The 27,785-nt window shown below is 39.9% G+C and overlaps 1 protein-coding gene across 6 annotated transcripts in view; it reads right to left on the bottom strand.

Moving 5' to 3' along the window:
- The window catches only part of CDH8 (cadherin 8), a 160,073-nt gene that overhangs the window by 24,441 nt on the left and 107,847 nt on the right, over positions 1 to 27,785 (bottom strand). For 4 of the 6 annotated variants that reach the window (XR_009487930.1, XM_059856979.1, XM_059856981.1 and 1 more), the window contains 3 exons: positions 24,124 to 24,171; positions 11,635 to 11,756; positions 4,488 to 4,605 (listed from right to left, as the gene is read on the bottom strand). Coding sequence is in view for 4 of the 6 variants with exons in the window: in XM_059856979.1 (XP_059712962.1) it covers positions 4,488 to 4,605; positions 11,635 to 11,756; positions 24,124 to 24,171 (288 nt within the window). In the remaining 2 variants the exon portion in view is untranslated. Of the gene's footprint in view, positions 1 to 4,487; positions 4,606 to 11,634; positions 11,757 to 24,123; positions 24,172 to 27,785 lie in introns of those variants that run through there. The other 2 variants (XM_059856980.1, XM_059856984.1) reach the window with 2 other exon arrangements.

Raw genomic sequence — 27,785 nt, 5'->3', positions numbered from 1 at the left:
CTCAGAGCTCAGCTTGCCAGATGGACATTGAATATTTGAGGAGAGAGGAGGCTGGTCACTGATAATCAGCCTATTACAAGCCAAATCAGGCTATTGGATTTCTGCAGAAATATGAGCTCATGCCAGTAAGGTTCCTAACCCAAAGGTAAGCCCTGCCCATGGGCCAGGCAACCCCAGGACTGCTGTGCTGCATAAACCCTACAAGAAGTCTGGAATATCCCATTTATCCAGGGAAGATGCACCATTTCTCCTGTCAGAAGAATTACTGCATCCAAAGGCACTGTGGAAGGTCCAATTTGGGGTTTATTACATTAGGAAACAGATTCTGGCATCAGAAAAATGGAATAGCAATGGCAGCTTCTCATGGGAAAAACTTTAGGTCTCTTTATGGCAAAGATGTATTTGGTAGTTTTTGATAGTAAAAATTGCACTGGCAGCATATCAAAATGTTTGCATGTGTGAAAATGCTTCTATCACAGAGCTCTGTTCCCACTTGAACAATCTAAAGGAACCTGAAGGATTCAATGCTGAAAACAGGTACTGCTGTGAGGGGTTGTTGGGATGCAGCACAAGATTTTAGGTAATGCTCTGTGCAGACCATTCACCTGAAAAAAAGGCTGTCAACAAATCCTAATTCCATTTCCAGAGGTCTCATTTCTGTTTTCTGATGCCATGACAGTACAAAATCCTCATCAGTTGTCTAGATTCCTGTCAGTTTTTTGTCATTTATTGTGAGCCTACAGTTTTTTTGGAAGGGTTAATTCCAGGCAGTCTACAACACATTGCTAGAGTGTATCAACACTTGTCTAAACATGAGATATTTTCATCTGAAATTTGAGGTTTTTCTGGTTCAAAGTTTCTCAGACACACCACACAAACCACAGATTTTCTTTTTTTCCCTGCTTCTGCTCCTCTGCAGAAAACCCAGCACAAAAGCACGTGGAAAGTGCCCAGAGATTCACTCAGGAGTTTGTGCAGTCAGGGACTTGTTATGTCACAGAGTCACAGGTTTAGTCACAGGTCTAACACAGAAAACATGACATGATTTTCATGTAGCATTAACTTGTTATATTTTTTTTAATATAACTCTATTATTCCTCTTGAGAGGGGATAAAGGTTTTTGCACCTGGCAATCCAAGTGCTCAGCATGCTTTGATTACAGCTTGAGAGAGCATGATTGCCTGGATTTGGATTATCACTCACTGCCCAGGAACCCAAGGCACTAAACCTACAAACCCCACCCAGTAAAGGATGTCTGAGCTCAGAAAAGGAGAGAAGAAAAGCAATAGGAGAGATGGAAAATAAAGATGGCTAAGAGATGATCTACAGATATTCAGTGAGATGCATGATGGCATTTAAATTTACATTTTTTACATTATTTACATAAAGTCACCACAGCCTCTGAAGTTTTGGGTATCTTGTCCACAGAAGGAATATGGAATTTCATAATATGAAAATTAATATGGAAAAATAATATTGAAAAATTAATAAATTATTATGGAACAAATAGTATGGAAATTAGTATGGAAATTCAGCAAACCAAGCAAATGAAGAACACCAGTGCATCATTTCAAGGCACAGATTCTGCTGTGAACACAGCATAACTTCTATATATGTCATAAAATATTCTGAGAAGTGTTTGGGTTTTTTGTTGTTTTGGGGGGTTTTTTTTGTGTGGTTCCTGATGAAGATACCTGTTGTGTCACTTAGTTAAACACATTTCTCAACAACGTGGCCAATCATAATATTTGCAGTGCATGTCAGCAGCACAGTTAATTACTGACTATCAGGGGAAGTTGCCTTAGGGTGATCTGGAAGGTTTGAACAACAGAATCAGCCTGTGTGCAACAAGCTAAATTGATTAATGGTTATGCTTATGTTCTACACAGGAAGGCAACATTCCAAATCACAGGCATCTTATGTATTCTTTGGCAGGAGGGACAGAAAGAGGGCACTGCAGCTTTTTCTCCTGGCAGAGAGAGACACACCAATGTCACCACGTTCAATGTCACCATTACATGGTGGCCAAATGCCACCAGTCACCTAAAGCACAACAGAACCCAAAAGGGCAATACCATTTCTTGAGGAGCAGTACTTCTGTTTATCTCAGCCTTCAAGAGAATTTTTTGAAGAAAGGCAAGGTATTAAAAATAATTAAAGTAAATAAATGCACTAATTCTAGCAAGTAAAAATTGGGTTTCTACAGGAGGCTTCCTGAGAAAATGCAGTCCCTGTGTGGTATTCACAAGTAGACAGCATTTCTTCAGCAGCCATCAAGTTTCTGCTGCCTTGAAGAATTAGTTTGGCAGGAATTAATTAATCTAAGAGGAATCTGAAGCTAAGGACACAGTCAGGAAGGTGTCAAGGATTTTGGCCACCAGTGTGAGGGAATGTTTTTCTGTTCCAAGCTTTACTGTGTTGAGCAGTGATCTGATCTCCAGAAAGGAAAGGAAGGTTTGTTACAGACATTTCCTTACAGTTCCACACCACATCAGCTTGGTTATGGACAGCCCAGACACTCAGTAATACAAAAAAAAAGGAGAAATTTGACTTGTGAATTCAGGGTTTTTTAGGGATATTGCTGTCTTTCAACATGAATAATCACTCATGCTCATCTAGCAGATACATTCAAGACAAAGTCATGGTCAAGTTCATTGTTTAAGTGGCATAACTACATAAAGACTTACTGAAGATCTATGATGTTTAAAGGACATAAAACTCACCTCAGCCAAATGATACCCTGACTTTGGCTCTGACAGGAGTATTTGCTTCCTGTGGGAGATCATGTTCTAGCACCAACCATGCACTGCACCCCTGACTGAGCAACCTTGATAGACAAGGGTGGCATGCATAGTTGGAGTTTTATTATTGGATACTGGAGGAATAAATCAGAAAAGTCTCTTCAAGCAGATTTGTAATTTCAAGAGATTTCAGGTGGTTGTTTTAAGAGGATTTTCACATTTAACTGATTCAAAACATTAAAAATTGCATAAAACTGAGTGGCAGTGATGTAACAAAATTGGACTTCTTTTTCTAAACCTTGTTACCTAGAAAGTTTCCTCACTTCCACTCAGCTCAGGACTCATTTTGCCATTGGCTGTGAGTAGGAGCAGGAGTGGGTCTTAAATAGGTAACAGATTGGAAGGACAAGGGTAATTAGCAATATGAGCTCAGTATTTAAACATGAAGAGAAATGCTAAGATCTTTTTTACTTTGTCATGCTGTGCCAAGCAAACCACCTCACATTTAGGATGCTTAATTCAATTTGTGTTACACTGCTGATGATTATGAAATGCATTTTGAAGAGATTTGTTTTATCTTCTCCAGAAAACACACAGAGACTCATTTACTACATGAAAATAGAGATATAAGTAGAGACACACTTTGTGAATGCTAGAAGAGAAAAACACATCTAAAGAAAAGGAAAATATAGGATATATTTAAGCAGATTTAAGAATATAGGTGCAGTGTCATTTAGCAAAACAGGGTCATCATGCTTCTAGGTTGGAACAGATAGAATAAAAAAATGCAAACAGCATTTCCTCTTTATTGACATTTCATGCATTGCTTTCACACCCCTGCACATACAGCACACACATTCATCTTCCTATTAGTGATGGACAAACCAGGGCTTTACTTTCTTACAATTTCAAATAAGAAACTGATTTTGACTAGCATTCCTGGCAGGGTGTGCTTTATTAAAAAGAGCCAAGGTTGAACAACTCTGCAGAATGTTCAACTACAAACACATGGAGCACTCTTTATAGCATTCTTGGGATCAGTCCTGGCTCCTTCTCTCACCTGACCTTCAAACTGATCTGTGTGCCAAAGAACAGGCTCAGTATAAATTTATTGCCCAACAATATTAAATGAGTGGGGTTTTTTCCATCACCTGTGAATGGTCCCTTCTACAGCCCTGTGAAATGACATTTTGCCCTTCCAGAAGTGCTCCAAAGCACAGGGACTCAAAAGTGCCCTTCTGGGCTTTGCTGACTTAAGGGATTTCTCTTTCTAGCAAGAGCTCCTCACCAAAATACTTTGGAACCTTTATACCCACAACAAGCAGGCTGAAAAGGTGCTTTCTTTGGGAGATTTAGTAGATACTTAATTTTATGTTTCCATCCATAAACACTCAATGTAGAAATCAACAGTTATTTATCAACAGAGTTTCAGATTTTCATCTTACACCATATCTCTGGAACTTCAAATTAATAGGAATAATACAGGCAGCAAATCCATGCTTTCATTTTATTTAAGCCACTGAGCTGTCTTCTGGATCCAAATTCCACATTCATTTTGCTTGCTTCTTATCTACTTTAACCTTATTGGAAATAGCTTAAGTGATATAATGAAGGTATCATTCAGCAGATTATTTACATTTTAATTGCACAAAGGAAACACTGGTAAAGTAACTGGAAATAAAAAAAAAAAAAAAACAATTTGAAAGTAACCTGTTGAGATATACATTTTATATTTGTTCTATTTACCTTCATTTTTCTTGATGGTGAAATTTGGGTTGTTGACCATTTCAGGAAGAAGGCTGTACAGGAAATAATGCCCATTTTTAGGATCATCCTTGTCAACAGCACTGACAATCTGAATTACCTGCAACATAAATGGGCTCATTAAGTTTTCACACTCCTGATAAACAGACAGTGCTGAAAAAAATTGTATTTATTGGACACATTTCATTTCTCTCCATGCCAGATTTAAAAAGATAATTTATAACTCTGCAAGGCTTTTATAGAATTTAGAATGAAAACCTTGGGTAGAGGAATCCTATCTGCCCCTTTTAAAGTGGTTCCAGAACAAAGCAAATAAGGAGAGAAAGGTAAGAGAAGCCAGCAGAAACTGCTGCTGATTTAGACAAGTAATAAATTATTGTTCAACAAAAAAGGGAAAATTGTACTTCAGAAACTCTCCTATTGCCTATGGCAAGCTTTCATTTACATGACCATGCTTCTTACTGAACTTGGATATATAATATACTTTTAATCCTCTCTCCTTCCCCCACCCCACATTTCACTTCATAGAATAATTATTAGTTTTTAAATTAATTTGGATGTAAAATTTTAGATGAGAAAAAAATCAAAAATGAAAAAAAGAAAATATCAAGGCCTGTATTTTTTCCCCTTAATTCTAATAAAGCCTCAGTTACTCCTGTACTAGGAAGATATGCTTGTTTGTTTTTTAATATCATCATTATTAATTAATGATTCCTAGAATAATGCAACATAATTAGGTGAGAAGAGTGCTTTGGGTAGTTTGGATAACTTTGAATAATCAAGTAACTTTGTATCAGGTACTTCATATGATTTACATGACCAACTGCAGTGTCTGAAGTGGATTTACCTCCATTTACAGTTTTTACCTTTTACATTACTCAGGTGCTGCAGCTGATCATCTTCAAATCATACAAAGTTGCACAGGACTATGAAAGGAATAAATATTATTTGAAAATAACCAGGAGGTTTGGGGTTTTTTCTTTGATACTTTTGGGTTTCTTTGTGATTTGTTTTGTTGGGAATTTAAAAATATTTGGTACACTTGTTTTTCATGCCAAGGGTTTTCCAGAGAAACAGCAACAAAACCAGCCATGGATCCAGATCCCACCCTCAGATCTGGCTTTCAGGACTAGTTAGCTCATGTTAGATGAGGTTCATAAGAAATTTAATTAGAATTATTGACCTTTTCCATGTCCATTGAATCCAATAACAATTGTCTTATGTATTTATTTGCAATGTCTAAAGCAATGCACCAATAATTTCTTGCACAATTAAATTCAAATTACAAATCACTGAAAATTTTAAAGTATAGAGTGAAAAATGGAAGCAGGGTTTGATGCTGTCCAAATTCATAGACTTTTATTTTTAAATTTCCACGTTTTCTAAGAAAATGACAATAACTAACATTTTATTCTGGTTTAACCACAAGGACTATCAGTCTGTATTATATATATATCTGACAATAGTCAAAATCATATTTATGTTCTTCAAGAGTCAAAGAAAGAACAAAATCTTACTAAATAACCACAGGGATCAACACCAAAACATAAATATTTGAAATTATACACGTAAAAAAGTGTTTGAGTAAGTAGTGATATTTGTAGGACAACCCAGCTTAGGAAGAAATGTGAGAATTCCTAGCCTAATCATATTCTGGATAGGTCAGCTTTATCATTGTTATTATCAAAAATCTACTGAAAAAAAAAGATTGCTTAAATACCACATAAATAAGGGTTTTTGTTTGTTTTTTTTTTTTAATAACTGCATATATCAAGGTGGAAACCTTGACAGTATTTCAAACAGAAAGTATTAGAATAGATGGACAAAAAAAAAACAGGCCTAGCTCAGCTTCTGCTTTTTTTACTTTCTGAGGTAGATCTTCCATTTAATAGCTGAATAGTGGATCCTAAAGTGGGAAAAATATAAACAGTGGAAAAATATCTAAGCAGCCTCTGTCTGTCCCAGTGCAGGGCTGGAGCCATTTGCAGATGGGAAGGATTTTCAGCTTTCCCTTTGCAGAGGTGTCAGGCACTGAAGCACCCACTGTGATGTGCCCAGGGCTGGAGCAGGTACCAGTAATTCATCACCATAGGGAAGTGCAGTTTGGGCTGGGATCCTGAACAAGGCTGATATGTTTAGACAGATATATTTTATGGCTGTTCAATTTTTCAAACACTGAGAGAATGGGAAAGCAGTAGGGAAAAAGGATAATGGCACAGTGAAATCTGGAAGAGCAAGTGCACATAACAGCTGCAGTCAATCAGATTGTTGTAATATTTTGGATGTACTGGTATTCCATCCATTCCCTACATTGTTTATAAAATGCTTCTTTCTCTGAAAATGCACCAAAAATTAAATGCAAAAGACAGGCTTAGTGCAATACTACCTTTGTTGTTTTACACACACACATCACAGAATTAAGAGTTAGAGTTCCCATAGCAACCTTATTTCTTTGTGTGTTTGCATTAAGATAAGGTCTTAAAAAAAAAAAAAACAACCCAACACAACAGAAAACATAATAAATATGCAGTGATATTAAACTGTGGTATCTTTTACTCCACGGGGGTCAGAAAAGTCCAGTAATTCTCATTTCCAAGTTTTTATTAGTGTGCTGATAGGCATATTTTACTGCTCTGTGTTGTGTGCTCATGCAATGGAATATTACTGAGGTAATTCTCCAACTCTTAATTTGTGTTTCTCAACATGGCTGAGAATCTCAAAACCACAGAGTCCCAGTTTTCCATCACTGAGGAGGGAAAATCCCTGCCAGCCCACGGAGTCCCAGCTGTGCCTGATGCCCACCTTGTCCCCAGAGCCCTGAGTGCCACCTCCAGCCCTTCCTGGGACACCTGCAGGGATGGGCACTCCCAAGCTCCCTGGGCAGCCCCTGCCAAGGCCTGAGCACCCTTTCCATGGGCAAATTCCTGCTGGTGCCCCCCCTGAGCCTGCCCTGGCCCAGCCTGAGGCCGTTCCCTCTGCTCCTGTCCCTGTCCCTGGGAGCACAGCCCGACCCCCCGGCTGTCCCCTCCTGGCAGGGAGTTGTGCAGAGCCACAAGGGCCCCCTGAGCCTCCTTTTCTCCAGGCTGAGCCCCTTCCCAGCTCCCTCAGCCCCTGCTGGGGCTCCAGCCCCTTGCCCAGCCCCGTTCCCTGCCCTGGACACGCTCCAGCCCCTGCAGGGCTCTCTTGTTGTGGGGGTCCCAAAACTGTCCCCAGTGCTGGAGGTCCCTCAGCAGGGCCAGCACAGGGGTTGGTCCTGTGGCCACCCCAGGGCTGGCACATCCCAAGTGCTATTGGCCTCTTGCCCACTACAGATATCTTTTCTTTCCTGGTAACAGCATGCTCCCCCCAAAGGAGTTCCACTGTGAGAAATTGGTCAATAAGGAAAACAAGAACTGATTTTTTTTTTTCCACTACATATCCAGCCAAAGTTAATAACCCTTTGGCTGTTCAGTCTTGAAATTTCTGAAATTCTTACATGTAAAATTCCAACTTTGATGTTATATTAATACTTCATGCATGCATTTGATTCTGTACATACATTTAGCAGAAACTTAGCAAATCAGCATATTTTGTTTAGCAGACAGCCCTGGATTGTAATGAATAGTTAAATGCTCCCCTAGGACAGCTTGACTTTCTAATTTGTAGGTTTGTATTGCAGTTCTACAAAGCCACATGTGCCTGAAATAATATATACAAGGATAAATAGAAAAACAAAGTTATTTTCAAGACATCATAACTATCTATGTGCAATTCTAGTACATGGTACTGTTTCAAAGACTGTCCCTGTGATGCAACTTGTTAACCTCACTTAGAATGGTTCCTTATCACTAATAATCACTTTTCTAATCTTAATAAGACTGATCTTCCAACTCTGGAAAAGCTTTTGCAGTCCTATTGCTGTTCATGGTTATTTCTGCATTATTTTGCAGATTCAAAGCACCATAACAGTAGAGTCACTACAGAGCAATTTTAGCTTTGTCTGAAGAGTCAAATGCAAGTTCTGGCAGTAAAGGGATGGCTCTAGCTGAAAAGACAAAGATCTACCTGAAGATTTCACCCATTAGAAAGAAAAACAATCTAGTAGGAGAAGTGAATAAAATAGAGACAAATTGTGGGAGGCTGGAGGAGCACTGTGCTCAGTTTTATATTGCTCCAGTTTAAAGCTGGCTTCAGCTCACATATATCGCTGTCTGTACTACTCAAGTGAAGATTTTGTAGCTTTGGTTCCAGCAAACAGCACTTCCCTGGAAAAGTCTGAGTATGGACTGGAGAATAGTGAGTGAAGCACTTTTCTTACTCAACATTACAGAAGTTTTGTTCTAGGTCTACAGGAAAATAATTTTATTGTGTTGGAAAACAATCAACAGCACAGCTGTAGTCAGCAAACCATGAATGTTCTGGTTTTATCAATTGGAATTATGCAGAAAAAAAGGGATTATAGGAAATAGCAAGAGCTGATTTGTGGCTAACTTAGAGGTACTGTAACAGTACATTCAAATTTTTGGGGTTTGTTGTTTCTCCCCCCTATAACTGACAAAAAACATTTCTGGCAACTCTCTGCTGTGTGTAAAAATGTGCAAGGAGCACGCAAATACATGCATAAAAAATAGATTTCCTTCTCCCTCCCTTTCCTCTCCTATTGGCCTGTGGTACCTTTACTCAGAGCTAGGTCAAGGCAAGGAAAATTCATCTGGCAGCATTACACATCAAGAGTTTTTATCCACTGTGTCACCTCACCAGCAGCTGTACTTGCTACTGCAGTTATATCAGAACCCAAAACAGGGCACTTAGAAAGTGATCTGGAAGAGATGGTGCAATGTTTTTCGTGGCTGCACATAAGGTTTTACCAATAGTTCAAACATAATCTCCTTTATGGTAAATTAAATTTGATTTAAACTTAGATTTAAATGGAACTGCAAATGCCAACAGACAGGAATACCTTAAGACAATTGCACCTTTCCTGCATGTGTAACATTTGAGTTTAAGCTTTGGACAACCATCCAAATTAGGCTTTTGCTACTAGTAATATCTTTTTCATATCCCCAATTTCATAACTGAAATATATGTAGTTTCTTGGATTCCACATCCTGACCTATAAACAGGACTTCTTCCAAAACTTGAATATAGAAATAAGCATAAGAAAATACAACAAGGCAGTGGAGTTACTAAAATCTTCACAGGAGTTGATGATTTTTGAATGACAAGTTCAGTTCAGAACCTAACCTTGGTGATTATTCTGGGCTGGTTACTGTTCCAGTAGTGCTATTTGTTTAAACACAGAATAAATTACAGGATCAGTGCCACCTCATCCATGCTGGCAGCCAAATATTTAATAACCATCTGTAAAGTTCACACAAGGATTCATGCTCAAGAGTGACATCTGCCATCAGATCAAGAGTGTAAGAGGCAATGGTAGATAAAGAATATCATGCTTTAATGAAAGTTTTCTCTAAGTGCTTAAACAAAAGCCTCTTTTACCTGCTGACTCTTAATCATCTCATTTTTTTGTTTTATTCCAACATGAAATGTGAACATTTTTCACCATCTCATAAACCACCTGAAATTCAATAGGAATATCAGATAAATGCAGTCAGAAAACACTGTACAACAGAACTTTCTGATTTTAGGGAAGCTCCCTGAATCCTGGATAAAGGCATAGTCATTAGGATTTAATCTATCCTGGAAAATGCAACTACTCAGCATCACAAATCCACCCTGAGCTAAACAGAAATCCACTCTGAGCTAGAAGAACTGAATTGCCAACTGTAACATGACTGTCTGCCCATGAGGGCACATCTCCTCTTCAGTGCATAGAGAGAATTCTCATTCCTGAAGTGGCACATTTTTGACACCATTTTACTGAACAAAAAGGGGTGCTAGAATTCAAATCACCCTCTGTAACAATACAATCCTGTATGCAGAGCTGGGTTGTCATACACTGCAATATAGGTTGTCATTTAATCCTACTAAAAAGAAAATAACTTCTAACTCTATTGTCAGGTAACCTTCTTTGGAGAACAGTGAATTTAATGTCTAACACCCACATGAGACACAGGAATAGTTGGATTAACAAGCCATGTCATGCTGTCAGTTGCTGTTTATTTACATAAAATGTCACCATCTAGAAATAAATTGCAAAGTTTAAAAACATCAAATTGTTGTAAACACCCAGTGTTTCTCTTGCTGGACAAAAGGTACATGTCATTTACACTGCATCACTTTCTAAATGTCTGTGCATATTCTTTACTCTTCACCTTGTCATTTAGGTGGCATATGAGATATTCTTCCCTATTCCTGTACATTTGTCCTTCAAAGTGAATACCTTTGAACAAATCTGCTTCATTTCTTTGAAAAAGACTTAACAGTTTAAATCCTGCCTCTGACATGTTGCTGTTTACCTCACCTTGGAGAGTGTTGTGTGAGTTTCTTCACCAAGCTTTTCTTCATTAAATGAAGAAGGTAATAACATTTTTATATTTTTTTAATATATTGAAAACTTGAACTTCCCTTCTCCAACACCATCTTCAAACACAATTACAATTTACTTCACTTTCCATTAAGTTCTGATTTGCTGTCTTATTTTTTTCCCAACTGTCATAGAAAAGTAAGAACTGAATAGAGATTATAACTGAGATAAGGTCAAGGGGAAATGGGTTTATTGTTTTAGCTGTTTATTCTAAATTTTACCTGGGAGCAGCTGCAAGGTAGGTCAATAATTGAATTGGAATTCAGGTTGGATTATATTTTCACCAACTAACACACATGAGCTTACAAAGTGCTGAGCTCCATTACACAGAGTGTGATGTTGGGAGCTTAAAGACACTCAGGATTTTTTCAGGATATTGTCCCAAAGTACTCACCTTTGATTTAAAACTAAACTCACCTTTCATTAAACTCACCTTTAATTTAAGCCTTAAGGGAAGAAAAGTTTATTTCATTGTAGAACACATCCCACAAAAGTGAAATTATAGAAGACATCCCATGAAAGTGATCATGGGTTTATCTTGAGTTCATGCTAAGAGCTGTTAGCATGAACACATGGGCCCACATTTTGGGAATAAAGATGACAGAAGGTGACAGGGAGAAACTCCAGCCCTGTCTCACACCACATAAAACCTGGGATACTCACTTGTCCAGGCTTGCCATTCTCACACAGGAAGGCCTCGTGCTCTGATGCAAACTCAGGGGCATTGTCATTCACATCCAGAACTTTGATAGCAACAGGCACCCGGGACACCTGGCTGTGGTTCCCTGAGGAAAGAAACCAAAATACCCAAGGTAAGCACATTTCATTGGGAATTAAATACAGCAGTGCTGGCACTGTGACTGTGCTCTTCCTGTCTCCCACCCTTGCTTAATTGGGCTGCCTCATCTGCAACGGATCATGGAGTTGGAGCACCAGCTGAAGAAGGATGGCCAGGGCTTGGTGCCTGAAAAGAATAAATAGATCCCTGCTGCAAACAGCATTTGTTGGAGATTAGCTCAATGAAGACCTTTCTTGGTCTAAATTGGTAAGATTTTTCTTTGATGAAGTTTGTATTGTTTTATTGATAAAGTCCATTATATATGGAAAAGGGAAGGTTGCAAACAGCAGAGATTTATTTCTTTGTTTATCTTTGGCATAGAACAGCACATTTTACTCCATTAATTGTTCTGACTGCACATCTATTATTTCTTCATTGCAAACACAGTTAAAGTACTGACCCACATTGGGAAAAAGATGGATGGGAGACTGACAGGGGGGAAACTAGACAGTAATTTGGACAATTAAAGCACTTTGATCGTCTACCACTGACCAAAACTGTGACCTGGGAACTTTTTTTACTGAAATAATGACTCATTATTTATAATATAGGGCTATTTTGCATAAAATTGCTCATCATTGTGAAGAGTAGAATGAGCTGTAAGGCAAGAAAAGCTAAACCAACAGTTTTCATCTACTTTGAATAGCTTTCAGAGGCAGCTGCCTGTGTCTTTCCCTCAATTCAGCGTTGTTAATTTTCTCAGAGAGTACTTATAAATATTTTAAATTATTTTTCCCCAAGGAGCAAGCCCATGAATTTGATTTAAACTGAGGTCACCAGCTAATTTGGAGAGTTTGATAAACTGTTCCACAGCACATGCACACCTCCACAGGTACCTCAACCCCAGTGTCAAAGTCCATCTCCTGGTGAATATTATTTTCCAACCATGGCATTCTACCTCATTTGTATCATCAGCAATGACAAATCTCAATATTCAGTGCACTTCTCAGTACAAATGACTACAAAGTACAAGAAGATCAGGTCCCACCAGTGCTCAGGGACCAACTGGTTGCAGCTCTACAAGTGACAGAGATGAATAAAGGCAGAATCACCATATACACTGTGGGTTTTGTGGTTTCCATCAAGGTTAATTCTGTTGAGACCTAATCAAACCTGATACCTTACAGCCCTGTGTCTTCCTTGTGTGCTAAAGACATCCACAAGATGGGAGGCTCCACCCATAAATCTAAATGTACAAATTCCAATTGCTCTACTGACACTGAAATGGCATAAAAATAACAATTTTAAAAATGCAAACTCAATTATACCAGTGCTATAAAAGGCTTTACATCTCTGAGATTGTCTGAAATATCAAAATTGCTCCTGGATAGGACATGGAAGATCACCACACATCAGGATTTCAACGTTTTCCATCTTAAGGAGACAAAAGCTTTAATATGGAAAGAATATTAAAGAAGAAAAGGAAACCCTCACCAAAATATTATATGAGCAATATTTATGTTACTTTGCATCTTGTGATCTTACTTACTAACAGGTGAGGGGGGCACTTATGGCATGAAATAATAATGTATTTGAAACCAAATAAAACCTAATACGCAAATCATTAATTCCAAAAATTTTAAACACTTTTTTTATCTTCACTTAATAAAAATACAGACAATGAATCTCAAGCTTATCAGAATTCTCAGCACTAGTGTCATATTTAAACACTAAAGATTTACTTTTATCTAAATTAATGAAATGATGGCAGTTCAAATTTTAAAGACATTACAGAGAAATGTAATTAATTAGATAAGCTTCTAAAGAAATTATTCATGTCCCTTGTGACTGCCCCCAAAATGTTTGTCTTTCATCAGAAATACAAACATTAAATTTAAAGATATTATAATTAGAAACTTGATGAGAATTCATTTAAAAAATTAATTTACTAAACACAAGAGAGACCCAGCTGGTTTGGAAATCTCCAAACAAGGGGATATCCACTGCCTTTTAGGGTTCCTGTGACTGTGATGAAATTTATTGTTGAGAGAGAGGGAAATGTATCTCCAGCTTGTACTGCCCACCACCCTGAATACACTGCATTATGTTGCTGTCTCAAACTCCCCAGGGTGTAGGAGTGATGGGGGTGGGACAGTCAGGACAGACAGACGAAAGATCTCTGCAGCCAGGTCGTGGAACTTGGGGTTTGTTGCCAAGGGCCTGGGAGCAGGGCCCTGCTGGGAGCTGCCAGCCACAGGGGAGTACAGAGAGTGGGAAAGAGAGAGAAGGCAAGAGAGTGGGAAAGAGGATGAGAGAGTAAAAGAGGATAAGAGAGTAAAAGAGGGTAAGAGGGTAAAAGAGGGTAAGAGAGCGAGGTTCCCGTTACCATACAATAAATCTTCTTCTGTGCTGAACATTCTAATTCTCACTAACCAATCTAGTACAAGATACAAATCCTACAGCATTTACATACAGCCTGTAAGAATCATTACTTTACCACACTGTGTTACATTTTAAACCCTAAAAACTCCTCTTTGGGCCCTTCTGCCAAGTCAGCAGGGTCTGCTCTGACCCTTAGAGCTGTCTGCAGGCAGAGGGTGTTGTTTCAGCACAAGGGGATTACCTTCAGCCAGCCACACCATTGTTTTCCAGGTGTTCAGTAACTGAGGGATCTCAAAGCTTGCTTTCATTTCAATCTCGCTTATAGTTTCCATATTCTCAAAATCTTTTGCCAGGCAATCATATTTATAAGGCTTTCCTGTTTCATCTTCCCCAACACCAGGGAAATTCCACTTTGTGCTAAGTGTTTTCCTCCACCCTGAGCACACCTATTCAAACACATTAGTGAGCCCTCACTAAGCAAACCCAGGTTGAAAACACCATCAGGTTGGAGCAGTTCCATCTGTTCCTCTCCATACGTTTCATGTCTGCAGACTCTGTGTGCTGAAACATGAACAGAGGATGTCCAAGCTTAAACCCAGATCTGCTGGCAATGCTCCAAATTATTGAACTGGGAGTAGGAAGGGATTGGAGTGGATCCAGGCTGGTCACAACCTGCCCTGACTGCATGGTCACTGCCCTTCAGGCCCTTGGGTGTCTCACTTGTTAGTATTGGACATTCAGAACTTTTCCTCATTTGTATGAATGGACAGTCAGTTCTTTCTAAACTAGGAACAAAACTGAGTTTAATTACTGCGTGGGTTTTTGTTTAGTTTGGGTTTTTGCCCAATAAACCCATCAGTCAGTAGATTTAAGGGAGACTGAATCTTCTTGCATGCACCAGGTAGACAGCTAGACTGACTGCTTAACTTCCAATCTGTTATTTTATGCAAAATCATAAAAGAAGAGGTAAAGTTACAGACTCTCTAAGGAACTAACCATACTTTTAAAAGCTTTATCACCTGTATTTATTTTGATGCACAGTTTAAAAAGACCTACCTTGAATTTTGCAATATAAAAGTATCATTAGGGCTGTCACTTGAGAAACATCATCTTTGTTTGAAAATTTAATGCTCTGAGATGCAAGACTGAAAAATATTGACAAAATTTCCACTGGTCTAGTTAACTAAAAGTCTTTTCAAGCTAGGGCTGCCCAGAAGGACTCAGTAATCAGAGGACACCACTCAGTGTCTAGATGAGCACAGAACTCTTCTGAGCTCCAGCAGTGAGATCCAGATGAGCACAGAACACACACACACGCAGAAAGGAGCATCTAGGCAGATCCAAGGAAAGGAAGACTCAATGCAAAAATAACTAGTGGAACTTAGTTTGGTTTGATAAATAAAATTCCAAAAATAATGGAAAATCCACCTGGGTTTAGAAATGCATATTGAAAGGTTTGCAAGGGTTATAAGGACTTTGAAAGCTCTTCTGTTTTCTCCCCAGTTCACAAGACTCTACTGGAATGTTAAATACTTGAAATACCCAACTTGCTGGTAGTCCTCTGAATAACCCACTGAAACCAACTCAGGGTTTAAAAACGCTGCAGAGTTTTATACCAAAATGATGAGACAGATCAAATAACCAATGTGAAATTAAAGCAAACAAACAAAAAAACCCAAACATTATCGAGCAACTCAGTGTCTCCAAACCTGAACTTTTGGAGGCTACAGCCCCATGCTTTACCACTTTTTATTGGGATCAACACTTTTTGTCCTTCATGGAAAAAATCCTACCTAACTGAGATGTGCCTGGATTGTAGGAAATTTGTATTTCAAAGCACTGAGTGTTGTCAACATTGTTACTGCACACAGTAATATCTTCTAGGAGTAATTAGAGCTTATCAATATAATTTTTGGTCTTGTACCATGACTAACAAAATAAAATTCAGCTTTTCAATTCCCATAAACACTTAAAGACTTCATAAACTTGCTTAAAACACTTCCCCTTGTCTTCCCTTGACTGATAAAATTGTTTTTTACATAAAGAGAATTATTGTGGCCCAAAATGAAGTTTATAATATATTTAACTCAAAGAAATCCAGTTTAGTTCAGTTTTCCTTTAGGTAATTAAATAATCCAAAATCACTTCAACATTCTCTATAAAAAAATCATTAGCTGTCTTGCATTTTACCTAAAATTTACCTGAACAGAAAGTAGATTCCTAGAAAATAACTCATTTATTATTATTATGATTATCATCATCATCATCACCACCACCACATGGTTTGGAAATGGTTGTTTCATGCTTCTCTGATTCAAGGAAATTTATACTATAATAATCTTTTAAATTAGAAGTAGAGAATCTAGTTCTAACAAAGAAATCAAATCAAAATCTGAATCACTGACTTAATAAAAACAACAGCGCTTGGTTTACATCCCTTATGTTTCAAACTTATTAAGTTGTATTTTAACAGATCCAATTCCCATGACTTTATCAAAGTTTTATCTGATGACTTTATTAAGATAATCCACAGGACAAGTTTATTTCTCCTGTTAGAGTTTACGCTGTTGTTTTCTTTAGGCAATCCTTTACTTCTAGAATGCCACAGCTTATACCAATCTTTCTGTCATATAAAACTGACAAATCTGACTTAAAGAATCCTTAGATACACAGATGCTATTGTGAAGCAGAGGTTTTATTTATGTTGAAGCCTAACTCCAGAAATCACACAGTGCAGCAAATACTGGGCTCGTTTGTCTGCAGCGTTGGGTAATGATCTGATTCAAGAGAGGCTGAGTGCCTGAAACCCACTCCAAAATTGTCAGGAAGACAGCAGTAATTGCCAGCATTTCTCTTAAAAATACCAGAACACAAGCTATTTCTGAGCTAGGACAGAATTCAAACAACAAACTAAAAACCCAGACAGAGCTGCTCACCAGGAAGATTTCGATTTCCCATTGAATGATTGTCTTTATAGAGGATGAGAAGTGGTGCATTATTGAAATAGCAATATAAACATATCAGTGCTTAGCAGGAAGGTTCCTGTATGAGGTGCTAAGACAAGAAACAAACACAACCTCCTAATTATTATTCAATTTGTATTTCTTTAGCACATGGAAGTCTCCGGAGCAGCACAGATTGTGGCGAGTGGTTGTGTGTACATGTGTGTGGGAGGAGCGTGGAAGAGAAAGGATGTGGAACATATTTCTCAGGTTTGTTCCTTCAGTCATTCTTTTGGAGAAAAATAACAATGAAGTTGAGAAGTTTTGCCTCCCTTCTCCAGCTCCCTGGGTGTATTTTGATGTGGGCTCCAGAAGGATGAATGAAGCAAGAGCAAAGCTTTATTTCCTCGCTGAGAGACTGTCACAAGTTTAACCAAGAAGTGGCTTAATATCATCCACCTCTTCAAAGCTGGATTTGGAGTTAAGAGTTTCCCAAAGCTCAGCAACTCCATCTGTAAAGAGGTGACTCAGGAAAGCCATACTCACCTAGTTTTACTCAATAAATGAGATGTATCACTTGGGACTAAAGGACTGCCTTTACTTTCAGGTTGCTGACAATACCAAAGCAAGAAATAAAGATTAACATTTCTTTGATACATGCACACACCATGCCAGAAAATGCTAATTAAATACACCATATTCTTCAGGTCCTATTTTCACTCACTTTCTTTTTCTGTGGGATTTTTTTTTTTTTTTGGTACATAAGTCATTAAAATTATTTCATATAACCCAGCATCAATCAGATCCTGAATCAATTACCTAAATTATGCAGAAAATGGAGACATGCTTGCAAAAAGACCAAATTTTTTTTAAGTTATATTCCACCTAGCCCTGCACTCAGCTCTTTGCTTGCCACTGTAAGTAGCAATACTGAATTATTTACTACATTTGAAATCATTTAGGATTCCAAATAAAAATATACTTTCAATTAAACCAGGGATTTCAACTGGGTACTTTGCTAACTTCAAAGGATCAACACTGATTTATAAAACTTGATAATAAATTTTAAAAAGGGAGCCTATTCCTTTCTTACAGGTACAATGCACACTGATAGAATCAGTTAGCCCTCATTTTGCTTATCTGAGGTCAGGCTGTAATTTGACATTCAAATGCAACCTCTCTGCTATTTTTCATGCCATGAAGAAGTGCAGTTATTCAGCAGCTTCACAAATAGTTACTCTGTAATTACCTCTGATACTCTGTGAATTGTAAGATCCATTTGCAAAACCGGGAAAGGTTTGTAATTTTCTGCAGAAGTATCTTATTTCACTTGGTGTATTTGCATGATATTGCCTCGTCTCCGTGCACAGACAGATCAAAAGGGCTTGGAAAGGAGAGACTAGATCAGAAAAGCAAAACATTCCCTCAAAGGTTGTTCACAAGTGTGAAAAGGGCCTTTTCTACCACAAGCCTGGCTATAAGGGAAAATCAAAAGATCCTGTTCTATTTAGATTTAGCTGAGCATGATAAGAGAGGAAAAGTTATCCTCTGCTGCAATGAGAATGTGGGCCCCACTGAGCGAGCTCTAAGTTTGTCCTGAAGGGAACAGAGGATGCTGAAAGAAATTCATGTCCTCCTTTGGGCTGGAGAGGATTGGGAAGCAAAGACAATCCCCAGCCTATTGCAAAGCAGGTGTCCCCCAACGTGCAGGAGAAATTATGCATCTGACTCCATTGATATCAGAAGGCTAATGACTTTATTATACTATATTATTCTATACTATATTACACTGCATCTAAACTGAACCTGCACAAGCACTCAACCAAATCTTGTGACTGTCAGCTGACAGTCCTGACATACACACGTGGATCCAGTTGGTCAGTGAATCAAAACACTCACACCAGAATCTAATTATCAATTCCCTTCAGGTAAACAGTCTTCCACAATGCATTCCACTCGTGAACAACACAGGAGCAGTAAATGAGATAAGAATTGTTTTTTCTTTCTCTGAGGTTCCTCGCTGTGATTCCCAGAAAATATCCTTGGGAAGTTGCTTTTCTCTGTGAAGAGAAATGCAACCATACCACCCCTCATGCCATCCTTCCAAAAACTCAGCAACCCTGAAACTCAAGGTTTTCTGGTTATTCCAAATGACTCTGATTGCTGGTTTGTCTTTAATCCCAACGTGTATGCTTTGAAAGCTCCACCTTGGTGTCACCACTTCCTTTTTAGTGGCATTAGCTCCAAAGAACAAATGCTGGAAGAGACAGGAGATGCTCCATGCACTGGCTAACACTAGTGCTCATTACACGGAGCACACCTATAGCATCAGAGAGGGAGTTGGAGGATGCCATGGCATTCTCCTGGAGATGCTGCAGCCCATGGCAGGGACAGGTGCACCCTGTCTGCATGAGAACCTGGCTGATGGCCTGACCCAGAAATGGGAAATGGTGCCACATCCAGCTGGTGCCAGGCACCAGGGGTGTGCTCCAGAGCAGTCCTGCTCAGTGTCTTTATGGATGATCTGCATGAGGGAATTGGGGGCATCCTCAGGCAGTTTGCAGATAACATCAGGTTGGGTGGGAGTGTGGATCTGCTGGAGGGCAGGAAGGCTCTGCAGAGGGATCGGGACAGGCTGGATCCATGGGCTGAGGGACAGCAGGGCCAAGTGCCAGGTCCTGCCCTGGGCTCACCCCAGCCCCATGGAGCTGGGCTGGCAAAGAGGGGCTGGAAAGCTGCTGGTGGCAAAGGCCCTGGGGGTGCTGGTGACAGGGCTGGGCACAGAGCCAGGAGTGCCAGAGGCCAGTGGCACCTGGGCTGTGCCAGCCCTGGGGTGGCAGCAGGCCCAGGGCAGGGCCCGGCCCCTGGGCTGGCCCTGCTGAGGGACCTCGAGGGCTGCGGCCGCTTCTGGGCCTGTCATGGCCACAGAGCCCTGCAGGGACTGGAGCGTGTCCAGGGCAGGGAACGGGGCTGGGGAGGGGCTGGAGCCCCAGCAGGGGCTGAGGGAGCTGGGAAGGGGCTCAGCCTGGAGAAAAGGAGGCTCAGGGGGCCCTTGTGGCTCTGCACAGCTCCCTGCCAGGAGGGGACAGCCGGGGGGTCGGGCTGTGCTCCCAGGGACAGGGACAGGAGCAGAGGGAACGGCCTCAGGCTGGGCCAGGGCAGGCTCAGGGGGGGCACCAGCAGGAATTTGCCCATGGAAAGGGTGCTCAGGCCTTGGCAGGGGCTGCCCAGGGAGCTTGGGAGTGCCCATCCCTGCAGGTGTCCCAGGAAGGGCTGGAGGTGGCACTCAGGGCTCTGGGGACAAGGTGGGCATCGGGCACAGCTGGGACTCCATGGGCTGGGAAGGATTTTCCATCCCCAGTGATCCTGGATTCTGTGAATGCATGGAATATGAAGGAGGAGAGAAACGTGGGCTATGAAAACAATGGGAACAAGTGGATGGGATGAGACTTGGAAAGAGTTGGAATGAGTATCCTAATGAGAAATTGTAACATCTTTGTAATATTTGAGTAAGAATTATGGGTCCTTGTCTCTTGGCAGACGCTCTGGATGCAAACAGCATGTTCTTAGAGGCTGCTCTGCATATCTAATTCTGACCACAGTGAGGTTTATATTCACAGTGACACATAATAAAGATATATGTGACACATCAATATGAGTAAACAAATACATAATTCAAAATGAAGTATTAGTAGAGCTGCTTGAGAGGGCTGTATTGGAAGCTGCTGAAGTTATATCAGGTTTATGACAATGAAGCAATTCCAGATTGTTCAATGCTCCTAAGTAAATCCTTAAGGGAAAACAATAAAAAAAGCAACACTGCTGATATCCTTCCACCCACACATCTATCCAGAGACCAAACTGAAACAACTTCTGGCAGAAAAGAACCTGTATTTGTGATAAAGCACTGTTTAATTGAGCCTTATTTATCTCTAACGAGGACACAAGTCTCAAGGAAGTTTGCAGTTATGTCACACTCAGTAAATTAGCTGTGCTATGTACTGAAGTGGGGAATCATTACAAGCACAAAATTAGAAATGCAGCTAAAGTTTTAGCACTTACTAGCGGTGCACTTATTAACAACTGCAAGAAATGGCAACCTAGAAATGTTTGAAGTTTTACAGTTAGATTTTTGTGCAAAAGGCAAATGCATATCAAACAAACAAACATGGAGCAAATGGAAAAATGGTACCAAATGTCAAGACTGAGCAATAGATAAACAACATTTGTGATCTCTGGAAGCATCTCCAAGAGGGAAGCATGTTCTGCAGACCCAGCATTTCAGCAAAAGACGCTTCTAAAAGATTTTGAGTGAAGGTTTTCCATTTCTTTGTGGCAAGCACCACTAGGAAGGAAAAAAGGTAGGAAAACAAAGAACCTCAGAATCATCTTTCTGATACTTTCATTATACACTCTAGAATAATAACAGTGTGATGAAATGCCACTGGATCTGCACTTTTGTGGATCAAAGCACCACAAGCCTAATTAGGATTCCAGATTTTCTGAGGCACTGTAATGCCTTTAATTGTTGTGAGGAAGTAACAGGTTTTAATTCCTAAATATAGCAATGAGAAAAAAAAAATCCAGAAAATAATATAGTGTCCTTGAATGACAGAAAAGAATTTGACTTAAAAATAAGGCAGTGGACAAGCAGGAAAAGAAATTGACTGAAAAAAAATTTAAGACACAACAAATGTACCAGGACATGATTTGCTGCTGTGTTTCTCAATTCCAGCTTCACCAAGGGAGCTGTGCTGCCATAAAACAGTCAGGAATCTGTCCCACACTTTAGAGCAATTATAATATTAATACACTAATATCTCATGCATATTAAAATCTTATAAAAATATTGACTTAGATATGCAAGGTCTTATTGTCAATTATAATTAGCTATGACATTTTCTAATGACTAGCAGCAATAATAATAACAATAAGCAGACTGATTGAGGATGAGTTGTCTGGAATATTTGGGGCTTTTTATTTGAAATGATTTCATGATTGAAGTAAAATAATTTATAGCTCAAATGAAATCCCTCCCTTACTCATAGACAAAACATCAAAATGCTTTATTAAAGATTTTTATTAAAGCAGAATTTATTATAGAAGCATTTAAATGTCATTACTTTTAGAGCTCATATTGCTTTCTGAGACTGATTTTCTTAACAGTGCAATTTAATTAATCTTATGTTTCCTTCACAGATAAAATATTGCTGGATATCCTGGATACGAATCAGGTTCTAGGAGTTCAGCACCAAACCTTCTTTCTTGCATACCTTCAGCAATAAGCAAAAAATGCCATCTCCTTTGTTTTTCAGAGAGAAAACAGTTCCACTCTTCCCTGCCCTGCACCTTTGCCAGAAGCTCAGAGCATGCTGCTCAGAGTTTATTCCAGACAGAAATGTGCCTCGAGAAGATTGACTGAAATTATGCTGAGTTACAAACCCCTGCTCTCACCTGCCCTCATGCAGGGAAACCAGTGGAGATTTCAGATAGTCCCAATCTGCTCAGAACTGATGGACTCAGGTTCTCAAATGAAGTGAATTCCACACAGTATTTCTAAGAATAATCTTATTTCTTTTATAAAACTTCTAATTCAAATGTCCAAAGTGAGGATGGCCAGCTGGTAGCTGGTCAGGGTAAAGATGCACTTTGCTAATAGAACACATATCTATATATCAGCTATTTATCTATATGCTCTGCCTCTAAATTTCCTCATAAATATTCTGTGAACTAATTAGTTATGTACATTTCTGCTTGCATTCCTTACTTGAATCCTTCCCTGCTTTATGCCCCAGGAAACCTTATTTCCTTCTAAAACACCACCCAATGCCCCAGCCTTTTATGCTTTAAGCTTTGAACAGTGTTCCAACTCCAGTACAATTTTACAAAATTATATTTGCCAGTCTAGAACTTGATTGTCCAGCCTGGATTTATAATGCCCAGAAAACAGAAGTACAATTTAAACTGTTACTGCAATCTCACTCCTTTTCCTTGTCATAACGATGTTCACTACTTTCTTTGACCTTTTTTTGGCTTTTTTTTTTAACTGAATTACTCAGATGCTTTATTCACAGCTGCTTTCCATGCCTCCCTCTGGAATCAGAGATCTCCAGCTTCTACTCAGCACCCAATACCTGAATTTTAGTGCTTGCTCCTGAGCTATTGAGGCCACTTCACACAGCGATTGTTCACAAGCACACTCCTTTCCCATCTGTATTTCCTCATAATATGGCCCCTCCCATGCTATTATCCATGTAGAACACCTCTCCTGCTATTCTGGAGTTTTGTGAAGCACTAATGGGAAAATCTGTGCTATGTTTGAGCACACTTCCACAGCTGAGAACTGCAAACTGCCTTGACAAGATGCACCAGCCCTCCCCTGCCCAATGGCAAACCTTCTGTGACCCCTTAGGATCTGAGGAGCTCTGTGTAACCTTCTATTATGTGCAAAAGGATAAAAAACACCTTAGCAAATTCTGTGGTTTAGTGTAAAAATGATGGATTATATAGTTTGATTTCCACTAAACCAGAGCAAAAAGGGTCAAGCAGAAAAGGTTAATATTCCTGAGCTTCTCTTGTTTAAACCTCCACAAAGGCTTATTTCCTTCTCTTTCTCAAACTCACTGAAATTTACTCAGCCCTAAGTTAGAGATAATTATATGATGTACCAAAGCAACTCTCTAAAATGTTAGAATTATTGCTAATAATGCCAATAGTTATTTTACTATAAAAGGCAAAATAAATTTAAATAAATGAAAGCATAATGAAAGCAAAGGTATTCATGGCACTAAAAAGTACATTGTAGCTGAAGGCTTGTTCTGAAGAAATATGTCTCTCTTCCTTTTTAATTAGTGTCCTTGCATTTTTTTAAAGGAATACACAGTATGGATAACTTTAGCACTGCCTGTGCTGGGTGATGATTCAATTACTCTATTTATGTTCTTGGTAAACCATATAGAGCCTTTCTGGCTTTATGCCCTTTCCCATTAGGTGACAAAATTGCCTCATACTTCTTCATTTCCAAAGAATGCTGTTGGTGTGGGTAATTACCTGTGTCAGAGCCCACAGCTTTGTCCTTGAGATGCCTCTGCTCTGGGCCTGGAAAATATTTATTGTGGTCAAATCAGCATTTACATTTCAAGATCTTGTCTAGATTTTCACCTCTTGCTTTGAATAATTCTTCAGGAGAATTTCTACTGGTTGTGGCAGTTCTGGTGCTTTGCCCAGCCCTTGGGCAGGGGGCTGAGGCTGCCACAGCAGTGCTGCTTGCTTGGCACATGGGGCTGAGTGCAAAGAACCCTTTGATCAAGCAGTCAATCCCACTGAAAATAACATCTCTGTGACTGCAGTGCCTGCAGAATAAGGACAGCAAAAATTCCATTAAACCCTTCATTCAGAGGTTTAAACCTTGGCTGAAAGCACTGCTCCAGGCTACAAGAAATATCCTGTCCCAGGCACTGGCTGTGGGATTCCTTAGTGCACTGCACTGTGGTGTGTCTGTGGGTGTGATGTGCAGAGTATGAGGATCACAGGATCCCAGAGCAGTTTGGGTTGGAAGGACCTAAAAATAATCTTCTTCCACCCTCTGCCATGGTCAGGGACACCTCCCACTGTCCCAGGTCACTCCCAGCCCCAGTGTCCAACCTGGACATCCTTGGGCACTGCCAGGGATGCAGGGGCAGCCCCAGCTGCTCTGGGCACCCTGTGCCAGGGCCTGCCCACCCTGCCAGGGAACAACTCCTTCCTAATATCCAGCCTAAGAGGGAGAAGAATCCAGTACTGCAAATAATCATAACACAGCTCAGAGGAAAATATAAACCTTGAGTAGTCCACCCAGTGCTACATGGAGTGAAATGCAGCTTGGGGACTTTAAAGGGATCATCATTTAGCTGTCTTTAGAGATAATGAGCCAGGCTTTCTGTTATTTATTGATGTGTTTGTCATAAATCCGAGCTGGCCAAGTGGAATATACTTAAAAGTCTTTACTTGTTGAAATCTATGGTATCATTCAAGGCAGCTAAACTATGTAATACACATATTCTGGGGAAAAAGATTACCTCACTTTTTAAAAAGAGAATTTCAGATAAGCATTGCTAATAATGAAGGCATTGCAGTATATTTTGTTTCCAAAGAATTCACTAGAATCCTCTATCTCAAGCAGATCTCAGCTTCAGTTTTGGAGGGATGAATATGCAAATATCAGGATATTCATATTTAAATCAGAGGCATGTTGTGCAGTCAAATTCTAGTGCTAATAAATTTCTTTCTAGGCTAAGTTAAACCAGCTTCTCTTACATAAGTCTTTGTTTGGTTCAAACTACACTAGTTCTGCATTTATTACTGCTGTTGTTATATCAATTAACCAGCAATGATAGGCATTTCCCTAGTATTAATGGCCCACATTGTGAGTGTGCTAGGCAGTATCTGCAAGGTGGCTGTTCCAGCCTTTAGAAAATGGAAATCCACAGAGATGGAGGCAGAAAGAGGACAGAGTTTAATTATTACATGCTTTATCCATGTCTGGCAATCTGATCTCTTGAATGATCAGTGATTCTGAGCTCCATTCAGAATCTGTAGGAAAAAATGGTCAAATAAATAAGTCATGGCTATTTGATTTTCTTTTCCTCTGACTAGCATTGACAACACATAACGTGGTAAATGCTGCAAAATCTGTGCAAGAAACTGGGAGAATACTGAGGAGGCTAAACCCTGAACCCTGCTCTGCTTCACTGCCCAGCAAAATTGGCAGCCAGTTAATGCCAGCAACACAAGCATGTCAATGGGAGCAGGAGTTACAGCTATAATTGTAATCTACACAAGGAAAAAATGTATTTGTGAGTTCAGGAGAACGAGATCACATCTGACTGTTAGGATCCTGACTCCACCAGATTTTACTGAATGGTAGAAAATTCATTTCAAGCAAGTAGCAAAGAACCAAAGATGTGATGAGCCTTTGTACACATAAAAAAGATGCACCAAAAGAGACGTCTGTAATTTAATCATTCATTCTTACTGCACTGCAATTCAGGCTGTCAAAAAACCCTTGCACATGCCCCCAGATTCCTTTCCTGTTCAGGATACAGCTCCAGAGAGCTCAAACACATGAGTAGCACTATCAACCCTGACTTACAGAGCAAGTCTACTTTCACCCCACTCTCAAGCATTTAAATTTAAAATAAACCTCCTAACCTTGGCTACTACTTTAGGCTCATGTAAGTCTCAGCTACACCACAAACTAATGAGAAATCTCCTTAGGTCAGTGTTTAAAGTCCAGAGTCAGTGCCAACATTCACCCTTTATATCCACAGAGCACTAAGGTTCATTCTCAGGAAATCATTTTGCCAGTGGACCTGCTTCCTCCAGCCTGTCATCACTTTGATATTCCTGCTCCTTTCCATTCAGCAGGGTACACTTGGTGAATGGCAACGTAGAAAGAAAAGTTAAGAATCAATTCACAGGTTCAATAGCTTTGAATCTCGCCCTTGCCATGAGTGTATTTCTTCTGCACACCCTAAGCCTGTGCTTCAGAGGCATCTTTCAAAGATGTCAAGGTTCTTTCTAATATTATCTTCTCTTGAAAATCCATATGGCAGAATTCATCAGTACAGAGGAGATGAGCAAGGAAAAAAGTTAAGCAACAAAGAAGCAAAAATTAATTTGATCCCATAAGAAAGAGATGTAAGAAATCACATAATAGGAAAAATGTGCAAAAGATATTTAGCAGTAGACAAATTTAAGGGTAGCAGTTGAGGGGACCAAAGCTGCAGAAGGAGTTTAAAGGAAAACGTGTAATTAAATCTGAAATATTGAAACCAGCACCTAAGTATCACCTGTATCACATAAACATCACCTGTACCATGTTAATCTCATTCAGTTCATTCTTTTCCACAGATGGCTCTTTGGTTTAACTCTAGTAACCACAAAAAGATTAAAGAATTCACTCTTGTGGGCAAGCAACTATTAAGGGGAACCTCCCAGTGTGACCATTCATGGGACTCTCTGTCAGGGACACCCCCACCACCCTACACTGTCACTGCTGGGACCCAGCAGCAGCTCCAGGGCCCCTCCTGACTCCCACACCCCACTCACAGCCAGAGCAGGTTTCCTCACTGGTTCCAGCTCAGGTTTCCCTCAGCAGAGTCTCAGATCTCTTGCTCCATAAAGCCATTAATTCCCAAACAGTAACACAGCCACAGCCCAAGCCTGTACCTCTGAGGAGGAACCCCACAAAGACTTTTATCCCTGGGCTTTTATCCCTTCACAGCCTGAGCACAGGGAAGTTTTGACTCTTCTTCCTGAGCCCTGGGCTCCTGCCCTGACTCTGGGTGTCCCTCACCCAGCTGTGCCACTGGTCATGGGATCCCATGGCATGCAAAGGGTCACAGGTCACATCCTCCTGTCTCTCTGAGCTCCCACCCAGAGCTCAACCTGCAGCTTGCAAACCAAGCTACCTGCACCAGGTGTGTCCCTCAACACAAGAGGAGGGCACTGTGGTAACAGGGATTTTAGCAGGAGGCAACACCCTGTGCACTGGCCACGCATTTCGGGAACGAGAAGGTAAAGGCAATCCAAAATTCTGGGCAAAGGTCTGAGGGAGAGCCACTCAAGGCAGCAGCTCTCCAGTCTGGCTGGCCAGTTTAACTCCCTGAAAACAAATGCTGCAGAAAACTAGAAACTCCTTCAAAAGAGTTTTTCAGCAGTGGGAAAGTAAA

Source organism: Haemorhous mexicanus, chromosome 12 (assembly GCF_027477595.1).
Source record: "Haemorhous mexicanus isolate bHaeMex1 chromosome 12, bHaeMex1.pri, whole genome shotgun sequence".
NCBI classification, from domain to species: domain Eukaryota; kingdom Metazoa; phylum Chordata; class Aves; order Passeriformes; family Fringillidae; genus Haemorhous; species Haemorhous mexicanus.
The sequence above is the reverse complement of the archived record's forward strand: the minus strand, read 5'-3'. Positions and strand labels throughout refer to the sequence as shown.